Raw genomic sequence first — 26,942 nt, 5'->3', positions numbered from 1 at the left:
CTGTGCTGGTTGTACCAGGCCACCAAATAAATCGGGTGGTCAGCTCGAAGTCTCGGTTGAACGCGTGTGATCGAACCCAGACAGCGTGGATTGTTGCTCACAATGTCAATCACTTGATCGAGTGCGGCGTTAAACAACGAGCAAGCAAACAAACCAAACCGATGAACACTAAATACAGTTCGACCATACTAAAACGTACGTACTAAACGTACAAAAAAATACGTTTAGGAATCCGACGGTCTTGGTCTTACATTTTTTCTTTGCAGTCGGGGGTATATTTACAGTACAACGTATGGTGTGCACAGTTTCCTTTGCAGTCGGCATCTTGTGTACTACACACACTGCAATATATTGAAATATCTTCTTGAAGAACAAAAACAATTCTGAAATGTCTTTTCTATTTTTTATCATTTGCCAACCTAGCGAAAATGACTCTTCACCAAAATATACGTAAACCTAAAAATACAATTCTGGCCTGATTGAATACAGACATTGTGAAACTGAAAGAGATTATCTTTCCCCACATTTTCCGCATCCTGTCTTTTGAAAAATATACCTTTTAACAGCAAGTGATTTTTAACATCTCCATACATAGCATTACCTCCAGGCAAATAGCTTGCCATGTGTAACACGTCAGACCGAAGTCTGAAACAATGACAGTTAGATGATAGAGTGTGAGGTCAGTCCTACACCCAGATGTTCACAGTAGTGTCACAGCTTAGCACACTTTGTCAATATTCGTCAGTCTAGAGTCAACAGACTCTACTGGCAAGTCTTACAAACAAGCAGCTTATCTATCACATTCGGCCTTGACCTTGTTCAGAGGGGAGGTCAGATACATAATAGTTACGACTATCGTGAAGGTCTATGAGTTATTCCTGTCATATCGACAGCAGTGTTCTGAGTGGACGACTGGGTGTTCCTGTTCAATCTCTACTGGCAGTAAGACTACCTGGGAATAGCAACTCCGGCCGTCCAACCAAGGTAAGTCACGAGGGATGGGTGGGGCTGTCGTCTAAGGCGCCGGATATTGCTGTGCAACCATTGCCTCCCTTTAGCGTGCGTGACAGAAACCTGTGGTCGAGGTTCGAATCCCGATTCACCCTGATGATGTAACATGGCTGGTCAGCACCATACCCATACTCGTGAGTTCACCAAGCTGGTTTACGACCTACGCTATTTTGCACTTTCTTCCAATATTAAGCTTATTTGCCGTGACAAATGGACAATGTTGAGATCTGCGTCGGACCGTCGTCATACACGCAGTCATATACGGACAAAGGTATGCAGTAAACGTTGCAGTAAACATACACTCATAAATTGTTCATTTGTGACACCGATATATACACTGATGACAATAAGTTATCATTGTTGCTGATCTTTGACCACCTTGTCAGTGATACTCATTGTTATCATGAAGTATGTGAATATGATAAACCCGGCGAGTCAGTGAGTGAGTTTAGTTTAACGCCGCTTTGAACTTTAATCCAATTACATCAGGGCGTGTCAACTTAATGTTTGCGGAAAGCCCGAAGTGATGCAGGTCTCAGACGTTTGCCACCTTGTTGAAACCCACGAGCATGGGTATGGTGTTGACAAACCTAGAAACATAATCGGGGTGAACCGGGATTCGAACCCACAACCATAGGTTTCTGACGTGCCCAAGGGACGCAACTCTGCACAACCAATGAGCCACCCGTGCACCCTCTTCTAGTACCGGGGCGCTCGGTACCTATTGTAACCCGGTTGTCCATGGCGTAGATCATTGCTGGAGTGACACAAGATTTGAATGATTCCAGAGACAGCAAGTGACAAACCTTCTCCGTCTGCCAGTCGCCCTGTCCCGCCATGCCGCTGTGTCTGTTATACACCAACCTGAAGGACACCGAGGTCCCTGGTGATCTGGAGGTCACTTTAGCGGAGACAATTGCCAAGGCGCTTGGGAAACCTATGCAGGTCAGTTATCAATCTCATCAAAATCGATCAGTTTTCTTCGATACCTCTCTGCGTGATGATCAATAGATCTCGAGGATCAATTCAGGTGATCTTTGTAATCAGCCAATCAGCGTGGAGGCTTCAAAATTCTCTGTACGAGCATTTACAACAGCATATCTTATTTCTGTACCCTGAAAACGAACATAAACGGGATGTTCCGAATGTAAATACTAAAGGCCGTGCTATCTACGTTGTGGATTAGGCTATACACTCCGTCGTTTCTCTATCGAGGAATAACTGTGTTCTGTGTGGGTATTCTTTGGAATCTTCTGAACCGAGGTGATAAGGAAATGAAACCAAATAGTTTGAGAAAGCTGGCATCCGATTGGCTTAAAATGTCGCCCATCCTTCCAATGGAGGAATTGTCAGACATTCACGCGGAGGTATCTTAAGGGAGTAAAAGATCTGATTTGTTTTAGATTGACCAGTACTTCAAGTATACATAACAAGAAAATCAATTAGATAAATAAAAGCGACAAAACCCTTTCCATATTCATAGGAAATCTTTGGGTCGATCATAAGCACGTTTTTATTATTCCAAACCTGTACTCAATATGTTTTTCATGTAACTTGCATATTAATAGAAGTTCCCGAGTGCGGCATCAGATCTACTGAAAGCGCTCATAAAATCTCCTTCACAGTGAAAAAATAACGGTATCGTTGTCACAGAGCTACATATGGTTATATTATAAACAAAGGAAAGTATATATCAGCGTTTGATGGTGGCTAAAAATGAAACAAACATGATTTGATGGTGATGTATTTGATACGGGTATCATAGTTTTGGAACTGTGTTATCGTCGACTGTTTTCAGCCTAGTAGCGTTTTTGGTCAAATATAATCTTCAAGTGTAGTGCTCGTTTAATTTCCAACATAATTTTTTTTTTTAACATCATTGTTTACCATTTCAGAAAATGAACGTAACGATACAGAGTGGACTGCGCATGTACCGCCTGGAGAGCACAGCCCCGACCTGCTTCCTTCAGATCCACTCAATAGACGTGTTTGACAAAGAGAGGAACCCAACCTACACTCAGCCTATCATAGACGTCCTCAAGAATGCCTTGAACATCGACGGAAACAGGTAATTATTAAACTATAGAGCATGATAACTCTTTAACGTATATTGAAGCAAGTGTATTTTGGTGAGAAGTGGACCTGCATTCTGTGTTAAAGTGAAAACGGGTCATGTTTTCTATTACTATCCGAGCTTGATAAATACGCTTATGAATGAAAAAAGGTCACAACTTATTTCCCTCCCTGACGAGTTGATCATGCTCAATAACCCTTAATTGATACTCAAATATTATTCATAGAATCGCCGGTGTCCCGGTATTAACCCTCCCCCGTACAAATTCTCCCCCCGGAGATTTTATACAGGTACAGATTCTCCCCCGGAGAACCTGTTCTGAAATAAAATCTCCCCCGGGCGGATATATTTCGCGACCCCCTCAGTATAAAGTCTCCCCCCTGATTATTCGGTTTGTTGCAATGTCTTTAAGTACTATATTCTTTAAATAGTTATCTTTAATGTAAGGAGGGTTACAAGTATTTATAAAACGACCGGGGGAGGAAATATTCTTGGGGGGGGGGGGGAGAGATTTTGTTTCGCAGGGTGGGGGAGAGTTTATTTCGAGAGGGGCGAAACTGTACCGGTATAAATTCGCCGGGGGGAGATTTTATTCTGGGGGCGAATATATATCGTGACACCGGCACTCTGGTATGAAAGCATGGATCACATCGTACGCTTCATTTGACACTGAAAATGCCGTAATTTGAAATTTATGTTTTTCTCATCCCATATTCTCACCAAATATGAATAATAGCGGGCCCGGACTAACGATGTTCCTCTGCACGTTGTACACTATTAGATGGCTGTTTTCAGAATTGTTATCCAGTACCTGCCAATCCATCTTCATGACGTGGGGCTGGAGAAGCCGTCGTAAGGCGTTGCAGCGTCACCACCACGTCGTGCGTTACCATGGACGTCACGTCAAGGTCAAGGTCAAGGAGCCATGAACGACGTGTGTGGACATGGCCTATGTATAAATGACATAACGGACATGTTGCTCCGACATAACAGTACACAACAGTACACAACTGTCTGTTTTTGTAGCCGTGGTTGTATGTAATAAACGCTGCCGTGAAACAGACCATGTGCACTTCATATTTGCAGTGTTACTTCTTAGTTTTATTTTTGTTTGTTTGTTGCAATATTCCAGCTATAAGAGGGCGATCTGTAAATAACCGACATATAAATAATTGACATCATGAGCATGGATTTTTTTATTAAAAAGAAAGTGATGAAGGAGAAACGCAATTTATTTTTTCCCACCAGGAATACCAACAAGCACAACTGGGCGAAGATTGTACTCGGGTCTTTCAAACAAAGTTCAAGCATGGATCACATCGTGCGCTTATGTGAAACTGAATAAGTTTACACATCTCGCTGGTATCTAAATATAGTAACTTCTTCACAACTGCTTACATGAAATAGTACTACATAGAACACATGTCATCATAAGTACACGCGCTTCCGGATTCTATTCTTTAAACTGCATGTGTATTGACCGATAAACCAATTTTCAATTGTGAGTGTAGTTTTCACATATATAATTTTCATTTTTCTGACAACGTTAGCATTATTTCACCATCATTTCCTATTGTGCTTAGCGTGTAAACAACCATCATCTTAAGTCAATGTATTTCCAAAATGAAAATCCAAAAAATCGTGAAGAATAGGTGGCTTTGTGTCAAAGACAGCGTGAGGTAATTCTCATATTTCCACAGGTCGCGTGTTGTTTTCGGCAAAAATGAATGCGCCGCTACGTTCTTTAAACTATGCCGTCACTGCATTGGAAGCTAATTTCGTGACATCATAGTACTGTGTGACATCTTTAATGGAATGTCGCTGCACGTTAGAATATTGAGGAAAATACGAAGGGCAGGTTTTTATCCCTTTGTTACAGTGAGTGAGCATGGTTTTACGCCGCTTTCACCAATATTCCAGCAATATTGTACCAATGTGGGGAATCGAACCCGGGTCTTCGGCGTGACAAGCGAAGGCTTAAACCACAAGGCTACCCGACCGCCCCCGCTTGCTACAAAATAAGCACTCTAAGAGGTTCCTGTGTTCTTATAGCTAAACGATTATCCGTACGTAGTTAAAATATATTTTTACTAAATACTGTTAATTATTCTTTTATGCAAAAGTTTGTTCGTTTTGTTTGTTGTTCAATATTCCAACTGGCGGTCTGTACATAATCGAGTATGGACCAAACAATCCAGTGATTGACATCATGGGCATCGATCTACGCAATTAGACCAGATAATCCAGCGATTGATATGAGCATCGATCAACACGATGACATGAATCAACCAATTCAGCGAGTCTGACCACCCGATCTTGTTAGTCGCCTCTTACGACAAGCATGGGTTGCTGAAAACAATTCTAGCCCGGATCTTCATGGGTTTATGCAAAAATAAAGATGATTGATGATTTCCCAGCAGTTAAGTGAGGATTTGGCACAGTAGTTTAGTTGCGCCTACCTAAAGAAATCCAAACTGGCCCTTTTTCAATTAAAAAGTTACAATAAGTCGTCTTGATTTGTATAATATCCCAGAAAAAAATTATCAGACCATTTGACATCCGTTAGTTTCAATGCCTTGTTGCGATCCCGGAACGTGATTGTCAAACCTATGACATAACCCTCTGAAATTGGGAATAAGTGGAAAAGAAATATTTCGAAAAGAAATCATGAAAGTGCTAATATCTGGTCACAGCTGCAAATATAAACACAAAGCTTAGACTAACAGTTAATCTATGAAATCTGTTATTACACAATACCCTTCTTGACTCTAAAAATATATATAAATAATTGTCCTGATGCTGATTTGGAATGGAGCTAGCTAGAGCTGGCTAGACTTGCTTTTGTATGCGTTTCTAGATTTCTGGGGGTTTTTCATAAAAAAATATGTTCCACAGTCATGGTGCAGGACTATACAAAGCTATGCACGACACATGCACGACATGGTAATAAATATATACACTTATTCAGCAATCTATAACGTCACAATAGAGGTTTACAGGAGAGAGTCATGTAACGGTAAACATCGCCTGCAAAGATATTGCGAGTTAGAGCAGAGCAAAGTGCCCTGGTTCAGTGGGTGTCATTGATCGACGTGCATAGGAACACAATCCTGATAAAGAACTCCAACCAATACAGTTTCCGCTGCATATACCTCGAGCTTTACAAATGCAAAACAAAACAACCTCAGCACTACGACTGTCGTAAGTCTATGTTAAGGAAGGGGCGGTCGGGTATAGCCTAGTGGTTAAAGCGTTCGCTCGTCACGCCGAAGACCTGGGTTCGATTTCCGACATGGGTACAATGTGTGAAGCCCATTTCTGGTGGTCCCCGCCGTGATATTGCTGGAATATTGCTAAAAGCGGCGTAAAACCATACTCACTCACTCACTATGTTAAGGAATGGGAGTTACGACTGTGTTTGTTGTTTAACGGCGCACTCCACAATATTCCAGCTATAGGACGTCGGTCTGTAAATAATCGTGTCTGGACCAGACAATCCAGTGATTGACATCATGAGCATCGATCCATGCAATTGGAATACGATGACATGCATCAACCAAGTCAGCGAGCCTGACCACCCGATCCCGTTAGTCGCCTCTTACGACAAGCCGGGGAGTTACGATACCCCTAGCGGTAAGATCGCGATCACCTTGTACAACGACAGGGCTGTAGGTTCATGGAACATAATTAAGTGGATTCAGTACTTTTATCGAAGTAATTTTGTACTTTATCCGGATAAAAAAGCACATGTGTGAGAACGATATTGTTCTTTGAGCTGTACGCCATTATAATACTGCCTCTCGTCTTCGATCTGTTGCTAAATTTCCATTTGAGTCACGTGACTTTGCCTGGTCACTGTAACCGGGTCACTGTAACCGTGTCACTGTAACTGTGTCAATGTAACTAGGACATAAAATATTCATGAATACAACATATTCATGGCCAGTTCAACATATACAACATATTTATTAGGAATACAACATACAATATAAACATTAGGAATACAACATACAATATAAACATTAGGAATACAACATACAATATATATTACGAATACAATAAAACACAAGGAGAACCATACATGGCGAACACAACATATACATGCTAAGTACAACATAAACATGACGAGTACCATATATACATGACGAATACAATAATAACATGCTGAGTACAACATGATCATAACGAATACAAAGTATATATGACGAGTACAACTATTCATGACGAATACAACTCAAACATGACGAATATATATATATATATATATGACAAGTACATCTATACATGACGAACACAACACAAACATGACGAATACAATATATATATGACGAATACAACATATACATGACCAGTACAACTATACATAACAAATACAATATATACATGACGAGTACAACTATACATGACGAATACAACACAAACATGACGAATACAATATATACATGACGAATACAATATATACATGACGAGTACAATATATACATGATGAATACAACATAAACATGACGAGTACAACCGTTCTTAAGTACAATATATATATATATATATATATGACGAGTATAACTATACATGAAGAATACAACACAAACATGACGAATACAACATATACATGACCAACATAACTTCACATAACAATAACAATATATACATGACGAGTACAAAAAATACATACCCAGTACAACATATACATGACCAGTACAACTATACATACAAGTACAATGTATACATGACCAGTACAACTATACATACAAGTACAATGTATACATGGCCAGTACAACTATACATACAAGTACAATGTATACATGACCAGTACAACTATAGATACAAGTACAATATATACATGACGAGTACAATATATACATGACCAGTACGACTACATATAACAAGAACAATATATGCATGGCGAGTACAATGTATACATGACCAGTACAACTATTCATACAAGTACAATATATACATGGCGAGTACAATATATACATGACCAGTACAACTATTCATACAAGTACAATATATACATAGCGAGTACAATATATACATGACCAGTACAACTATACATACAAGTACAATGTATACATGGCCAGTACAACTATACATACAAGTACAATGTATACATGACCAGTACAACTATAGATACAAGTACAATATATACATGACGAGTACAATATATACATGACCAGTACGACTACATATAACAAGAACAATATATGCATGGCGAGTACAATGTATACATGACCAGTACAACTATTCATACAAGTACAATATATACATGGCGAGTACAATATATACATGACCAGTACAACTATTCATACAAGTACAATATATACATGGCGAGAACAATATATATATGACCAGTACAACTATTCATACAAGTACAATATATACATGGCGAGTACAATATATACATGACCAGTACAACTATTCATACAAGTACAATATATACTTGGCGAGTACAATATATACATGACCAGTACAACTATTCATACAAGTACAATATATACATGGCGAGTACAATATATACATGACCAGTACAACTATTCATACAAGTACAATATATACATGGCGAGTACAATATATACATGACCAGTACAACTATTCATACAAGTACAATATATACATGGCGAGTACAATATATACATGACCAGTACAACTATTCATACAAGTACAATATATACATGGCGAGTACAATATATACATGACCAGTACAACTATTCATACAAGTACAATATATACATGGCGAGTACAATATATACATGACCAGTACAACTATTCATACAAGCACAATATATACATGACGAGAACAATATATACATGACCAGTACAACTATTCATACAAGTACAATATATACATGGCGAGTACAATATATACATGACCAGTACAACTATTCATACAAGCACAATATATACATGGCGAGAACAATATATACATGACCAGTACAACTATTCATACAAGCACAATATATACATGACGAGAACAATATATACATGACCAGTACAACTATTCATACAAGCACAATATATACATGACGAGAACAATATATACATGACCAGTACAACTATTCATACAAGCACAATATATACATGACGAGAACAATATATACATGACCAGTACAACTATTCATACAAGCACAATATATACATGACGAGAACAATATATATATGACCAGTACAACTATTCATACAAGCACAATATATACATGACGAGAACAATATATACATGACCAGTACAACTATTCATACAAGCACAATATATACATGGCGAGAACAATATATACATGACCAGTACAACTATTCATACAAGCACAATATATACATGACGAGAACAATATATACATGACCAGTACAACTATTCATACAAGCACAATATATACATGACGAGAACAATATATACATGACCAGTACAACTATTCATACAAGCACAATATATACATGACGAGAACAATATATACATGACCAGTACAACTATTCATACAAGTACAATATATACATGGCGAGTACAATATATACATGACCAGTACAACTATTCATACAAGTACAATATATACATGGCGAGTACAATATATACATGACCAGTACAACTATTCATACAAGTACAATATATACATGGCGAGTACAATATATACATGACCAGTACAACTATTCATACAAGCACAATATATACATGACGAGAACAATATATACATGACCAGTACAACTATTCATACAAGCACAATATATACATGGCGAGTACAATATATACATGACCAGTACAACTATTCATACAAGTACAATATATACATGGCGAGTACAATATATACATGACCAGTACAACTATTCACACAAGTACAAGATAAACATGACGAGTACAATATATACATGACCAGTACAACTATTCATACAAGTACAATATATACATGGCGAGTACAATATATACATGACCAGTACAACTATTCATACAAGTACATATATACATGGCGAGTACAATATATACATGACCAGTACAACTATTCATACAAGTACAATATATACATGGCGAGTACAATATATACATGACCAGTACAACTATTCATACACGTACAATATATACATGACGATTACAATATATACATGACCAGTACAACTATTCATACAAGTACAATATGTACATGACGAGTACAATATATACATGACGAGTACAATATATACATAACAAGTACAACATAAACATGACGAGTACAACTATTCATACAAGCACAATATATACATGACGAGTACAATATATACATGACGAGTACAATATATACATAACAAGTACAACATAAACATGACGAGTACAACTATTCATACAAGTACAATATATACATGACGAGTACAATATATACATGACGCATACAACACATCCTGGACGATATACGCTTGTCTGATTTGCTAAATAATGTTTCATCAAAAATAGAACTGACGTCAAATAAAATGAATTCACACAGTCTGTTCCGGACGATTCGGTCTTCAGAAAATGCAAAATAAGGCCTCGCTTGCCTGTAGGAGACCATGTAATTCAAGCTCACGATCGGCCCCGATTAGAGATATACACAGCCCATACACTGTCACGTCCGTGTGTGATAGTACTCCTAAACTTACCCTAGGCCTCTATCTCACATTACATTCAATAGAGATATAACAGTGTAACGTTTGAATAAGCACAGTTTGTAGGTCGTTTTAGTGAACGTATCCGGTATTGATAATTCCTTAACCTTGACCTTGACCGTCGGGCGCATGGTGACCTTCCAGGCAGACAGCTTGACAGCCTACATCGAACACACGCTGCAAGACTACATTGCGAGATCACTTGGATTGTACGCTGGTTTAAACACGGTTCTCCTAACCGCGAGCTTCTTCACTATTGCGGTGAGTTGAGGTAGATTTATTTTTAACACAAGTGTACAGAGAGTTGGGTCCGACTGATCCGGCTACAGCATCAGCACTGGCTCAGCTCTAATGTCTGGTGTCCTCAGCCGTGATATTGCTGAAATATTGCTAATAGCGGCGTTAAACCATACTCCCTCACTCAGCTATATAGTTAGTTGTAACTAGCGTGTGAGTGTTGTGTAACGCCGCAGTCAATAATAATACTGCTGTATCCCGCCAGCCTGTTAATAGTCCAGTATCGACTAGGAAAACTAGTGACAGTGAATAGGAGCAACGCCCCGCGCCACCAGGGCACGATGACATGGAATCAGTCAAGTCGCGGTGAATAACCATCTAATTCGGTCGCCTCTCACAAGAGAAACAGGGCGAGGGAGCTACCCTGAACCAGGTCCCTCGGGGTAGACTAACGTCTACTCTCTGAAATGAACTATTATACAGAAAAAAATGTTAAAATATAGTTATAAAATATGATAAAAAGGAGTCCAGAGATTTTCCTCATTTCCTGATAGTGCAGGAGACTTGACACATATTATAAACTTGCATGGGCTGTATTGGATATATTTGTTTTAATTGTGCAATTGACTACCCGCGGGGCTGTTCATTATGGTAATGATATAGGTCCTAGCCATCGTCATCGTGTGATGTGTAAACAAACATAATGCGTTTTCTGTGACAATATGTGGAATGCAAACGTACAACAATACCGCCCTAATTACATTAGATATATCATTAGTGATCTGCAGGGGCAGCGAACCTGAACACTATATGTATCTATACTTTGTTGAACGCTACAATCGGCAAGTGCAATGAGTGAGTGAGTATGGTTTTACGCCGCTTTTAGCAATATTCCAGCAATATCACGGCGGGGGACACCAGAAATCGGCTTCACACATTGTACCCATGTCGGGAATCGAACCCGGGTCTTCGGCGTGACGCGCGAACGCTTTAACTACTAGGCTATACCCGACCGCCCCCTCAAGTACAATGAAACATTGTTACCCCGCAGTACTTATACATGTAAACATCGACTCATCCGTAGTTCTAAAAAAGGGCGATATGGGTCTGACGTTCCGTTGAATGGTTTGTATATATTAGTGCGCATTCAAAGTTCATTAAATTCACACACGGTGACGCATTTTCCGTTATGCGTTCGCGTATAAAATATTATAAATGCCTCACCTGAGATCACTGGGCCAGCTGTGACCATAACGGTTCTTTCCATTACTGCGTCGTAATCAATATTTCGACATATGGAGCCCGGGCTAATGTCTTATTATTAAATGTTATTAAAAAACCCAAAATATGTAACTATTTACTATTTCTCTTATCAGTGATGTTGTCATTGACCCGGATGTCCTTTTTTTATTATATATTTATGCGTATATGAATATTTCTACTGTCATACATGTTTACACATTTTGGATGTCTATTAGTTTCCACTATTTTGATATTCCATTCTGCAATTATTGTAGATTAAACATTTGTAGTTCTAAAGCAGATCTAACCTATACCAGTGACACACAAAATGAGATCCTACTGTACGAGAAACGGCACAGTAAAGTAGGCAATGCATCATATAGTCTTTATCTGCCGTCAATATTGTTTTGTGTTGCACAAGATCCGGGTTAGAATTGGTCTTCAGCAACCCATGCTTGTTGTAGGAGATGACTTACGGGATCGGGGTGTCAAGCTCTCTGCGTCCCTCGTGGTTTATTCCTCCCGCAGTGTTTCATTGCATGATAAACTACCGTGATTCGCTTATTTCTTAAATAACCGTCATATAACTTGAATGATGCTGATTTTAAAAATCGTTTATACCTTGACAAAGAGTGAGTGAGTGAGTATGGTTTTACGCCGCTTTTAGCAATATTCCAGCAATATCACGGCGGGGGACACCAGAAATGGGCTTCACACATTGTACCCATGTCGGGAATCGAACCCGGGTCTTCGGCGTGACGAGCGAACGCTTTAACCACTAGTCTACCCGACCGCCACCTTGACAAAGAATTGTTACAGGTTGTGAGACTGCGGGATACTCCAGAAGAGTCATAGATGACATTGGCGGCTCAGTCATCTTAAGCGTCATTTGGACGTCATAGAATTGTGGGTTTGAATCCCAGACTCGCCCATTTACAATTACAGGTTTGTCAGCACCATGCACGCGGTCATGGGTTTCACCAAAGTGGTAAACGTCTAAGACCTGCATCACTTACCTCCCACATCAAACTGATAAGATGGGCATGGGAGGCGATAAAATGGATCGGGATTCATCGTACCCCGATATTGATCGTTGGTCATAACATCATTCCCTGGTTTGTCTGGTCCAGGTTTCCAGACTGCCGTTATATTGCTGGAATATTGCTGAGTGTAGCTCTGATGAAAACAGCAACAAACATCACGCCGTGAGTGAATTACTGTCCCCAGCGTAATTAAAGTTTAACTTAATCAAACCACTCACTACTGCTAACTCTCAGAGGAGCTGATCTCAGCTTGGTAAAGAGGCTAACCCCACTATGCAATAGGGGTGACTATTGGTCTGGAAATCACTATTGTGATAACTATTGATATTGAAAGAAACTATTGCGATAACTATTGATATTTCAAGCAACTATTGCGATAAATATCGATAGTTTTCAATGTATCATTTCAGATGGACTTTCGGCATCCAACAAGTTTTTGTCAAGCTTGTTTTTTTTCTTTAACATAGCCAAAAGACTTCCAAACACATGATTTTCCACCCAAGTTTGTCACAAACTCCATTTGACTGTCACCCTCCGCCATTTTAATTTAAGGAAGACCGGTTGCTAAGCAGCAAGGACAGTTAACTCTAATCCTCACTCGGCTGCGTTCGTGTGCGTTTTTCGGTGACCTAATCGCATGGTATGGTAAATGCAATCGAAACTATCCATATTCCTATCTGAAATCGATAGTATCGATCGGAAACTGATTTAACAATCGATTTATTGACTTTTGGTGCTTACCAATCGCAATATATCGATATTTCGATTTATCGTGACACAACTACCATGCAAGCAACGTGTGCTTAACCATCGGTTTACAGCTTCACGTTATCAAGCAGTAATATCACAGACTGCCGCGAAAAACGATCAATAATCTCTTCCATTGCGAAAATACGCTGACCAGCACGGAACCGTAAACTCTACTCAACGTTTGGACATAGCCTGATTGTGCTTGTAATTTGCAAGCGGTACTTGAAAACTAGATGGTGAAATAGTCACTGATACTGTTGATATCTGACGACGATACTGTCATTTGTAGTGCAGCATAACTCAGCGTTGTCCTGTGCCAGTCTCCCTGTTCCGCCATGCCGCTGTGTCTGTTATACACGAACCTGAAGGACGCTGAGGTCCCTGGAGGTCTGGAGGTCACTCTGGCGGAGACAGTCGCCAAGGTTCTCAACAAGCCCATTGAGGTCAGTTGCTGATATACCAACAAAACAGATTAAATTAATGAGTGTTGTGTTTTGATATCGATTCAGATTTCATATCGACTAGACTGGTTTCAGTCCCTTTCTATATATTCAAAATAATATCAGAATCAGAATTTCTGTTTCAGAACCAATGTTTCAGAAGTATATGAACTACGGGATCGGGTGTCAGGTTCGCTTCCTTGGTTGATGCATGTCATCGTATCCCAACTGCGTGGGTCGATGCTCATGATATCAACCACTGGATTGTCTGGTCCAGACTCGATTATTTCAAGACCGCCTTCATAAAGCTGGAATATTGCTGAGTGCAGCGTTAAACAAACAAACAAAACATGAACTATGTTTTCAATGACTAACTCTTCTGAAGGTATTACTATTGTGTTCAGTATCACTCTAAAGAGTATCAGAACAATTATACATGCACATACCTCAAAATTCGAAACACCTTTATATCCCCAGCATTTCGTCAGATCTCAACAGTGAAACCTCATTGACGTTGCCCTTCCCAGTAAGATCGTTCTGATCAACGAATCAAAAGTAAGAGTGTCCCTGTAACTGAACACATGTAAAGAGAGTGAGTGAGTGAGTATAGTTTTACGCCGCTTTTAGCAATATTCCAGCAATATCACGGCGGGGGACACCAGAAATGGGCCTCACACATTGTACCCATGTCGGGAATCGAACCCGGATCTTCGGCGTGACGAGCGAACGCTTTAACCACTAGGCTACCCGACCGCCCCATGTAAAGAGTATCTCACCCAAGATGTTTTTTCGATATATAGGCTTGCAGAGGAGTTAAACACTTTTATCGACGAGTATGATATGTGCAATATATATATATATATATATATATATATAGTAAAGTACGGTTATAACGAACTCAAAGGGACTACTAATTTTAGTTCGTTATAACCGTAGTTCGTTATAAGCATATATACAGCATAACTAAAGCAAATAGTCGGGACCAAAAGGTAAGTTCGTTATATCCGTCAGTTCGTTATAAGCGTGTTCGTTATAACCGTAGTTTACTGTATTGGATATAAAAATACACGAGGGTAAAATTCTATTTACCATCCCAAATCATTCTTCTAACTTTTTTAGTATGTAAACAGTAATTTCCAGTGTCATTAGTGTAAAAAGTTAAGCTTCACTGGATTGTCTGGTCCTGACTCGATTATTTACAGACCGCCGTCATGTGGCTGGAATATTGCTGAGTTCGGAAACAAAACAAAAACGTTGATTGTCATCAGTATACAGTGTAACCGCATTGACGTTGTCCTTCCCAGTATAATCGTACTGATTAACGAATCAATAGTAAGTAAGAGTGTCCCTGTAACTGTATACATGCATTGAGAATCTCACCCATGTGTCTTTCGATATCAAGGCTTGAGTATGATATATGATATTTGATATGTATATTGGACATAACAATACATGAGGGTAAGATTCTATTTATCATCCCAAATCATTCTTCTAACTTTTTCAGTATGTAAACAGTAATTTCCAGTGTCATTAGTGTAAAAAGTAGAGCTTCAGTGGCAGAGAGATTAGTGATGTCATTTTATTGTGACGTCATGGTAGCTGTGGACGTAAAAATGGTCTGCATTGTGATGCAATTCATTGCAATGACATGTCCAAGGAGATAGTGCTTGAACACCCCGAAGCGATTTCTCATAACGTTCCCAACATTGGTCTGTAGGTAGGGGTATCCGGTCTAACGAGGTTTCACTGTATAAAGAAAAAAGATATTTCCATAATCATAAAAATTATTGTCCATTGTACGATCCCGTCTATGTTTGTGAATCACTATCGAAGAGTTCGTGTTCGCAAAAAGCTGAGCGTATCCTGGCCCACCGGAAGCACCCGTCACAAACACATGCAGAGACAAGTCAATTGTTCACCTGAAAAAATACGGGTACAAGTAGGGAAACGCATCTGAAACACCGTTTTTGTCACTGCTGCGCCAAATATGGAAATGTCCGACGGATATCTACCATAAGAAGTCTTGGAAGCTTACTGAGGCCGTGAATGTTGTAACCCTGATTAACTTTTAAGAAAAACTCGTATCACGCAGAAAGAGCCTGCCCCATTGAACCTCAGAATTTGTCAAATGAAAACACCAAAGGCTGGAGCTGCTGGTATATTGCTCGACAAAAGGGACCGTTACCCATAAGAAAGATTTTATCCTTCTCTTAATCCCTCTTATGGTTTGAAGGTTATGGCTTTAGACCGTTTTCATCGTAATTCCAGCAGGTTTATGTTTGGAGACGAAGTGAAACCCAGCCAATTGACTTAGTAAAATCATGTTTAATGTTTTATTATCATGAAGTTCAAGATGACCGATTACAACACAGACCACACCTGACTTACTAATTTCACTCACCCAATGACATCGTTAGTGTAATATATACGCCAATGTTGACTTTTAATGAAGGTCACAATAGCAATGACGTTATACGCTGAATCATCGTTGACGTCATGTAAAGCGTCTCGGCACAGTTTCAATTCGGTAGACTTCTTCACAACAGCCAATTGTACAGTGTGTAAAATAATAATAAAGAGAAGAGATTTTACTTCCACATGTGTGTCATACTGTTTTTCCGAAATTTATACCTCGTGTAATCTAACTTATTTTCACATACAATAATCTTTTAGAGAGTGACCACGATGATACAGAGTGGACTGCGCATGTACCGCCTGGAGAGCACAGCCCCGACCTGCTTCCTTCAGATCCACTCAATAGACGTGTTTGACAAAGAGAGGAACCCAGCCTACACTCAGCCTATCATAGACGTCCTCAAGAATGCCTTGAACATCGACGGAAACAGGTGAATAGTGCAAAGTGTTTTGTTCATCATCATAATCATCATCATCATCCTCTTCTTCTTCCTCCTTCTCATCATCATTTCCGTTATCATCATCATCATCTTCATCATCATCATCATCATCATCATCATCATCATCATCCTCTTCTTCTTCCTCCTTATCATCATAATCATCATCATCATCATCATCATCATCATCATCATCATCATCATCATCCTCTTCCTCCTTATCATCATCATCATCATCATCATCATCATCATCCTCTTCTTCTTCTTCCTCCTTATCATCATAAGCATTATCATCACCATCTTCATTTTGATCATCATAATAATCATGATCATCATCATCATCATCCTCTTCCTCCTTATCATCATAATCATCATCATCATCATCCTCTTCTTCTTCCTCCTTATCATCATAAGCATTATCATCATCTTCATTTTGATCATCATAATAATCATGATCATCATCATCATCCTCTTCTTCCTCCTTATCATCATAATCATTATCATCATCATCTTCGTTATCATCACCATCATCATCATTATCATTATCATCTTCATTATCATCATCATTTTTGTTTTCATTAAAATGTATATATTTCTATAATTTCCATTTGCTGTCACTCTTCCTCACTGTTTACAGGGTAGTCATCCAGTATCTGCCACTGTTACCGCACAACGTCGGAATGGAGAAGTAAAGATGATGTCTTTAGTGTCAACGTTGTCATGGTGTCGTCATCGCACATCGTTCAGAAAGAAACGTAGACAGAAGAGGATGCTAATGTGTTAAACAGAGTTTTCCGACAGATTCTTCTTGTACCATGTTTGACTAAATCTAAGTTGATATACATATAATGCAGATCACATCAACACATCAGTTGACTGATGGAACGCTGGTCCAAAATGTTTTTAAAAAGTTTGAAACGTATGATCCCCCTGGGCGTACAAGAACTGTATGATCCTGTGTTCGAATCCCTGATCATGTTTCTTGGTCTGTTCATACCCGTGTCCGTGGGTTTCACTAAACCACCCAACATCTGGTTTTCCTCCAACAACAGAAACCCAGAAACCTATGATTGTGGGTTCGAATCCCGGTTCGCCCCGATTATGTTTCTAGGTTTGTCAGCACCATACCCGTGCTCGTGGGTATCACCGAAGTGGTAAACGTCTGAGATCTGCATCACTTCGGGCTTTCCTCCCACAACAAGCTGACACGCCGTGATATAACTGGAATAATGTTAACAGCGGCGTTAAACCGATCTCCTTATCGTAGTTATCACATGTTAAGGGGCGGTCGGGTAGCCTAGTGGTTAAAGTGTTCGCTGATCACGCCGAAGACTCGGGTTCGATTCCCGACATGGGTACAATGTGTGAAGCCCGTTTCTGGTGTCCCCCGCCGTGATATTGCTGGAATATTGCTAAAAGCGGCGTAAAACCATACTCACTCACTCACTCACTATCACATGTTAAGAATACAACTTATGTGTCATGCTCATCAAATGCTCACATAATACACTATCTATTCCTAATATGATAGTTACGATACGGATGCTGAATCAACAAATAATTTCTATGCATCATCGCACTAGGAAATGAACCACTATTGCATTTTGTTTGTTTGGCTATGTAAATATAACATGCTGGTTGTAAAGCGTCAATTAACATTATCGCCATGTTGGTCAAGTTTATAGATATGCTATGTCCGTTTGTCCGAGCCTCTCAATTGAATATTGGCACTGTCAGTATTGTCTTCCCGTTAAGGCAACACGTGTGACCCTGTTCATGGGTTCGAATCCCGAATTCTCCCCGATACTGACCCTTGGTATGTAAGAACCGTCCCGGCCTCGGGGGTTTCTCCAAAGTTTTGTTTGTTTGTTGATTAACGCCACACTCAGCAGTATTCAGCTTTGTGACGGCGGTCTGTAAATAATCGAGTCCAGACCAGACAATCCAGTGATTGATAACATGAGCATCAGTCTACGCAACTGGGATACGATTACATTCATCAACGAGTCAACGAGCTTGACCACCCGATCCCGTTAGTCAACCCTTGCGACAAGTCAAGCTGAAGATCAATTCTAACCCGGATCTTCACTGGTCCACTAATATATTACAATGAATGTACATAAGTTGTTTCCTAACAATATTCCAAGACACCTATATCGTCCCATCAATAAATTATATAAACATTGCACTTGATATTATGATACCATAAAAATAAATATAATCGTGCTCCGCTGACTATTTTGAATAATTGTATTTGGTCTAGATCTGGTGACACGTGTGCTTTTATATGTCGGTCATACTTGGTTCATGATACTCTGAATGTAAATAAAATATACACATGTCAATCTGTTCTTCTTTTGTCGCGGCTGTAAATGTATGGTCTCATTGCTTGTTCTCTGGTAATTTTATTTCAAAGCAAATAAACAGTAAACACTGTAATTCCTTCGATGCACCAATTTTATAATATTTTCCGAAAACTGACCACGTTTTTTTTCATAAGTAAGTTTACTTTTACGCCGTTTTTAGTACTATTCCAGCAATATCAGGGCGGGGTGCACCAGAAATGGGCTACACATGTACCCCTGTGGAGAATCAAACCCGGGTCTTCGGCGTGATGAGCGAACGCTCTAACCAGTTTGCTATGCGAACGCCCCAGGAAGTTATGAATACACATTGGTCGTCCAGATGAACACTCTTTTCAGCTATCTGGAGTGAGTATGGCTGTATGTCGCTTTTATCAATATTCTAGCAATACCACAGCGATGGACTACACAGCTTGTACCCATTTCGGGAATCGAACCCTAGTCTTCGGCGTTTCCAGCCAACACTTTAACCACTAGCCTACCCCACCGGTCCTTTCAGCTATCTGATATTGGTATCCAGATGATAGTATTTTAGCATATTATTAATATCTCACATTTCCACATCACGTGTCCTATCCTATTCAAATACATGGCATGGTTACCTCGACTTGCCTGAGAACTATACAAACATAACACAGCTTGTGGTAATGAGTCAGCTTAATGGTAATAGAGCCAGGTCACTCACGTATCCAGTGTTATCTCATTTCGGCCTTGACCGTCGTCCATACGTTGTAACTGTAAGGATCGTATCAAGGTCTCCAGTTCAGTAGCTTTAGACTAGAAGTCTTGACGCGTGCTCACAATCTGCTATACTCCCGTCTCTACTTCCTGCAAGACTCTGCACCGGAACATCATTCCAGGCCGTCCTACCAGTCTTACCAAGGTATTGTTATTCCTGAGTGTATTGCACATGCATATGCAGCATAGGAAGACACGTGTCGCCTGATTGGTGTTGGTGTACACTGCCCTACACTGAGCACCAACCTAGGGCGTCCTACCAGGTAAGCAGATAGTCTGATGGTATTACACAATGTTGACCTGCAGACAATATAGAAAGTCGTCTGCTCGTATTGGTGTGCACTGCCCCACATGGACCATCAACCTAGGGCATACTACCAGGTAAGCAGATAGTCTGATGGTATTACACAATGTTGAGCTGCAGACAATATAGAAAGTCGTCTGCTCGTGTTGGTGTGCACTGCCCAACATGGACATTCAACCTAGGGCGTCCTACAAGGTAAGCAGATAACCTGATGGTATTGCACAATGTTGACCTGCAGACAATATAGAATGTCGTCTGCTCGTATTGGTGTACATTGCCCAATATGGACCATCAACCAGCGCGTCCTACAAGGTAAGCAGATAGTCTGATGGTATTAAACAATTTTGACCTGCAGAATGTCGTCTGCTTGTATTGGTGTGCACTGCCCCACATGGACCATAAACCTAGGACGTCCTACCAGGTAAGCAGATAGTCTGATGGTATTGCACAATTTTGACCTGCAGACAATATAGAAAGTCGTCTGCTCGTATTGGCGTGCACTGCCCCACATGGACCATAAACCTAGGGCGTCCTACAAGGTATGCAGATAGTCTGATGGTATTGCACAGTTTTGACCTGCAGACAATATAGAAAGTCGTCTGCTTGTATTGGCGTGCACTGCCCCACATTGACCATCAACCAGGGCGTCCTACAAGGGAAGCAGATAGCCTGATGGTATTACACAATGTTGACCAGCAGAGAGTATAGAATGTCGTCTGCTTGTGTTGGTGTTTATACTGCCCCACATGGACCATCAACCAGGGCGTCCTACAAGGTAAGCAGATAGTCTGATAGTATTGCACAGTTTTGACCTGCAGACAATATAGAATGTCGTCTGCTTGTATAGGCGTGCACTGCCCCACATGGACCATCAACCAGGGCGTCCTTGCAAGGAGAGCAGAAGGTCTCATTGTATTGCACAGTGATGGTGACATGCAGAACGCGTGCTTTGCTTGTACCGGTTGACACGCTTTTTTTCGACGCCACATCTCTTATCACACATAACTTGATTGTCTGGGACCCGTTCCACAAAGCGATCGTACTGCTAAGATGATAGTTACTCCTACACTTTAACATAGACTTACGGCAGTCGTAGAGCTACACTCGCTTTGTGGAACGGGGCCCTGGTTGTTTACACACCGAGTACTGCTACGCTGGGTCAGGCAACAAACATTTACTTCTTTTATGCAAATTGTGTGAGTGGCGGGTGCTACCTGTAGGGCAGAACGTGCTTACCCCCTTCGCGAACACCTTGGCCCACTTGCACAAAGCAATCTTAACGCTAAGACTATCGTATGCCTATGTTAAAGTATGGGAGTTGCGATTACCTTAGCGCTAAGATCGCTTTGTGCAAGTGGGCCCTGGTGTCATTGATTTTCAGTAAACCATTTATATTATTTGCACTGCTATTTTGTCTTTCACGCCAAATGAAATATGTTTCGTTGGAAAATCAAGACAGGTTATTCCGTGGAGTTGACATTTTATATTTCCATCCTTTTCACCATCTTTGAATGCACTGACACTGCCTGCCTTAACCTCTCCATAGCATGGCTCGGAATCACTGGTCTATACGAATGCATGAAGGTCTACCCTAAAACTTTGTCATAATGAAATGCAGCGTCTTCCCAAAGCAAGGGAATTATTTGGGTATAAAATAATTTACAGCCTTGACGAACAATGCTGAATATTCGGAATTATAGTATGGCTGGACTAACGAGTCAATGCAAAGTGCAATCAAAATCGCGTGCAGATTTCAGTCGATTGCAGGATTGGCAAAGCAAACTGGGTGTTGACAGATATTTTTTTTTTAAATCAAGTTTTTAATCAAGTTGCTCAAGTGACTGCTGCACTTCGCGAGGTAAGACCCGTTTTTTTACAAGACAGATCTTGATTATCGATTAGATCATCTTGACTGGGCGCCGCCATTTTGTCTGAAGCAAATGCAAATGAGAGGTGGAATCAGATTGGTCAATAGGAGGGACAAAGAAGGGACATTATTCCTAATAGCCACTGGTGGCGCTACGATCGAGACACGAATTTCCAGCCTAATTCCATTCGAGTGGAAACTGGACTTTTATAGTCAGTTAACTACCTTGCCTTGGGAAGATAGGAATACAGTTGACTTACGCATGTTATGCGTTTGGTCCAAACGTCAAAAGATGTACCATTTAACGTTTGTAAACCGATCTGTACGAATTGCAATTAAATGTTTTATCTGTTATAACTGATTTAAATTATTATTTAAAGGTTATCATACAGACGGACACACTGACGTAATAAATTCTCTACTTATGGCCCTGGGCCCAGAAAGCAAACAAGATGATAAGTATATATAAATGCACATGGTGAATAAGCGCCTGGAGAATAATGCACTTGATGTTACAAGGATAGGTGTTTACTTCGTATCTTAATTAGCACTTGACATAGGAAATGACTCAAACGTTTAAGGATATTGTCGGTTGATATCGGTCTTGCAAAAGTTTCAGTTATTGGTGGTTTGATGAGATGATTGTCGAGACACTCTCTTCTTGGTTGGGAATAATACTAAAGGCCCGACGAAAGGCATCACGTCTCCTCCTTGCATGTCACTATTATGGTTACCTAACGAAAAGGTATTGTAAATGATTAACCAGCGTTCCTCCCTCGCCAGTCATCCAGCCCAGCCATGCCGACATGCCTGTTGAAAACCAATCTGAAGGACAGCGAGATCCCTGAAGATCTGGAGGTCACTTTGGCGCAGACCATCTCAAAGGTTCTCAACAAACCCATGGCGGTCAGTAGTCAGTAGTTATACATGCCACGACAACACTCACTACTACTTGCAATGCTAATAATTCTCGAACGCCAAATGTCCTATACATAAAGAGCTCGTTTATATGTGTAGATTGGCCTAGAAAATACTTGAAAAAAATAATTATGCTTGGTGCCGTTGAACAATTGTCCACCACCAAAAATACATTATTGCAAGATGCTCTTTAGACTCATAATTTTAGTGAATCAAATATCTGCAATGGCATTTGTAGCTGAAAACATATATAGTATTCAATCACAATCCTAGTCTCACATGCACACGCACACGCGCACGCGCACACACACATACACACCGACACAATATTACAGCAATATCACGGCGGGGGCACCAAAATGGGCTTCACACATTGTACACATGTGGGGGTGTGAACCCGGGTCTTCGGCGCGACGAGCGAACGTTTTAACCACTAGACTTTCCCCAACGCCCCTGATGTAAGGAGTGAGTGGTCCCATTAAAGCTACATTCATACCGTGTTCGTTTTATTTAATTTGGGGATAGTCATGAACTAAACACATTTTGATGAATTAATGTTTTCTAACTCTAAAAAGGGGCATGGGTGGCCCGGTCGTCTAAGGCGTCGCAAATTCGCTGTGCAGAGTTGCGTACCTTGGGCACACCAGAATCCTATTATTGTGTGTTCGAATCCCGGTTCACCGCTAGTATGTTTCCAAGTTCGTCAGCTCCATTTACCCGTGATCATGGTGTCAAGGGCCCACTAGAGCTTTCAGAACGTTTAAAGTATACATGTGGATGACATTTCGAAATTTGAGGCACCAGTGATAAACATTATGTCCGATGCAATTCCTTATTTTGACCTCCATATGTTCACGTGTTCGTTTTAGGTGAACAACTGACTTGCCCTTGCATGTGTTTGTGACGGGTGCTCATCTTTTCGCGAAAACCATCACTATTTGATAGTGATATATAAACGCATGCTTATGATATAGTCGGAATCTTACAATGATCTTTGCTTTTTGTAGAGATTTCTTGTGATTATTGAAATGGTTTTGTTGCTTATATTTGTATGCTGATCTTAGAGAAACATTTCAGCGAATGAACACAACGATACAGAGCGGACTGCGCATGTACCGCCTGGAGAGCACAGCCCCGACCTGCTTCCTTCAGATCCACTCAATAGACGTGTTTGACAAAGAGAGGAACCCAGCCTACACTCAGCCTATCATAGACTTCCTCAAGAATGCCTTGAACATCGACGGAAATAGGTGAATTGCGCAAAGTGTTTTGAGACGGTAGTGCCAATCATAATGTATTTCCAACAGATGGAAGTGAGGTTTATTAGTTTATATTTCAATCGTTGTTATAGCAACAGTTGAGGGTCGAGTGTAAGGACGCCGCATGCATTATACTACATGAAGGACGGAATTATGGTTGAATGTCAAGTCAGGTACTGGGAGTATTTTTGTGTATCTTATTGGTATTTGTTTGTTTTATATTATAAGTATTATAACGAGAGTTATATAAAACTATGGTGAAGCTTCTTATGACCGTCACCGCCTCCGTGGTCTAGTGGTAGAGCGTCCGCCCGGAGAGCGGAAGGTCCTGGGTTCGATCCCCGGCCGCGTCATACCAAAAGACGTTAAAAGATGGTACTTGTTGTTACCCTGTCTGGAGCTCGACATTAAGGGGCTAAAACAAGGACTGGTCGGCTCGGAGTCAGTATACTGTGTCTGAGTGGGGTATTCATGTTAAACTGCGGCATGGTATCTCAGTAAGCTAGCACTATAAATCGGCATCAGTCCGGACTAGCACAAGCAGCCACACAAACATACACACGTACATGCACGTCGCTATATAAGTGCAATAATCTTGGACGCGACGTTAAACCACATTTCACCTCACCTCTTATGACCGTCAGTTAATATTCTCATGACAGCGGGGAGTCTGTATATCGAAATGAAAACATTAAAGACAAAACTCTCTTTCATCTTTGTAAAATCAAAAATACATTGGTGCTTGGGTTATAGATGTATGATTTGATGTGAATTGTTTGATAGGCATACCTTTCTTGAAAACGGTATAGGAATCTACACCGAAACGTCGCCATTACAGTAAAATAGTTATTATCCATAAATTGTGCCTACTTTGTGATTTGAGTAATAAGTCTTACACTTCACCATTCAATTTTTCAGAATTGTTATCCAGTATCTTCCGTTACACCTTCATAACGTGGGATTAGAGACGCCGTTGTAGACGTCGTCGTCAACAGTATCGACGCGTCGTGCGTCACTGATGGTAGTCACAGAGTTGCGTCTGGACACGGCCTATGTACAATGCATATATGCCAGAATGAAAATCATCAGCATTTAAATAAATCTGAACGTTCAATACAAATGTCTATGAAAGATGTTGTTATTTTGTGTGTCCACAATACTTTGATGTATTCCTCTAATTGTTTGCATTCTGTAAGGTACCATGTGTAGTTGTTTCTACCGTGTTTATCCCCCAGATATAAGCGTATGAGGTTTGTTTGTTTGTTGATTAACGCCGCACTCAGCAATATTCCATCTATATGACGGCGGTCTGTAAATAATCGAGTCTGGAACAGACAATCCAGTGATTGACATCATGAGCATCGATCCACGCAATTTAGATACGGTGACATGCATCAACCAAGTCAGCAAACCCGACCACCCGTTCCCGTTAGTCGCCTCTTATGACAAGCATAGTCGGCTTTTACGGTAAGCATGGGTTGCTGAAGATCTATTCTACCCCGGATCTTCACGGGTCGGGTATAAGGTACCGAAATCAAAGACAGTCGGCGGCTTGCTAATCCCACAGTGCTGGAGGTGCGTTCCAAATGTTACACGTATGTGTGTATTAGTGAGGTGGGGTTTAACGTCGCGTTCAAGATTATTGGAGTGAGTATGGCTCTATGTCGCTTTTAGCAATATCCTAGCAATATCACGGCGATGAACACCGAAAAATGGACTACACAGCTTGTACCCATGTGGGGAATCGAACCCTGGTCTTCAACGTTTCGAGCCAACACTTTAACCACTGGCCTACCCACCGGCCCTTTCAGCTATCGGATATTGGTATCCAGATGATAGTATTTTAGCATATTATTAATATCTCACATTTCCAGATCACGTGTCCTATCCTATTCAAATACGTGGCATGGTTACCTCGACTTGCATGAGAACTATACAAACATAACACAGCTTGTGGTAATGAGTCAGCTTAATGGTAATAGAGCCAGGTCACTCACGTATCCAGTGTTATCTCATTTCGGCCTTGACCGTCGTCCATACGTTGTAACTGTAAGGACCGTATCTAGGTCTCTAATGCAGTATCTTTAAACGTTAGACTAGAAGTCTTGACTTATCTTACTTCCTGCAAGACTCTGCACAGGAACACCATCCCAGGCCGTCCTACCAGTCTTACCAAGGTATTGTTATTCCTGAGTGTGTATTGCTAACATTCAGTATTAGGAAGACACGTGTCGCCCGATTGGTG

At 40.4% G+C, this 26,942-nt stretch overlaps 3 protein-coding genes across 4 annotated transcripts; all 3 read left to right on the top strand.

The window, feature by feature from the left end:
- Window positions 1-778: 778 nt before the first annotated feature.
- LOC124120291 (D-dopachrome decarboxylase-B-like) lies at window positions 779-4,176 on the top strand. The gene is made up of 4 exons (XM_046483085.2): window positions 779-984; window positions 1,800-1,956; window positions 2,907-3,079; window positions 3,881-4,176. Exons 2-4 carry the CDS (start codon window positions 1,849-1,851, stop codon window positions 3,939-3,941), a joined length of 342 nt encoding a protein of 113 aa, XP_046339041.2. The 5' UTR covers window positions 779-984; window positions 1,800-1,848; the 3' UTR covers window positions 3,942-4,176.
- Window positions 4,177-10,788: 6,612 nt separating this feature from the next.
- LOC124120281 lies at window positions 10,789-19,593 on the top strand. The gene is made up of 4 exons (XM_046483073.2): window positions 10,789-10,945; window positions 14,246-14,399; window positions 17,070-17,242; window positions 17,886-19,593. The coding sequence occupies exons 2-4, from the start codon at window positions 14,292-14,294 to the stop codon at window positions 17,938-17,940; spliced, it is 336 nt and encodes a 111-aa protein (XP_046339029.1). The 5' UTR covers window positions 10,789-10,945; window positions 14,246-14,291; the 3' UTR covers window positions 17,941-19,593.
- A 681-nt stretch (window positions 19,594-20,274) lies between these two features.
- Window positions 20,275-25,821, top strand: LOC124120282. Of its 2 annotated transcripts, none has more exons than XM_046483074.2 (4): window positions 20,275-20,494; window positions 23,304-23,426; window positions 24,516-24,688; window positions 25,616-25,821. In XM_046483074.2, exons 2-4 carry the CDS (start codon window positions 23,319-23,321, stop codon window positions 25,674-25,676), a joined length of 342 nt encoding a protein of 113 aa, XP_046339030.1. In that variant the 5' UTR covers window positions 20,275-20,494; window positions 23,304-23,318; the 3' UTR covers window positions 25,677-25,821. The 2 variants fall into 2 exon arrangements, with proteins under 2 accessions (XP_046339030.1, XP_046339031.1); XM_046483075.2 differs by lacking the exon at window positions 20,275-20,494 and adding an exon at window positions 20,535-20,612.
- The last annotated feature ends 1,121 nt before the right edge of the window (window positions 25,822-26,942 follow it).

This window comes from Haliotis rufescens, unplaced genomic scaffold (genome assembly GCF_023055435.1).
Source record: "Haliotis rufescens isolate VD_foot unplaced genomic scaffold, xgHalRufe1.0.p SCAF_99, whole genome shotgun sequence".
Taxonomy (NCBI): domain Eukaryota; kingdom Metazoa; phylum Mollusca; class Gastropoda; order Lepetellida; family Haliotidae; genus Haliotis; species Haliotis rufescens.
This window is presented reverse-complemented; position numbering and strand designations above follow the sequence as displayed.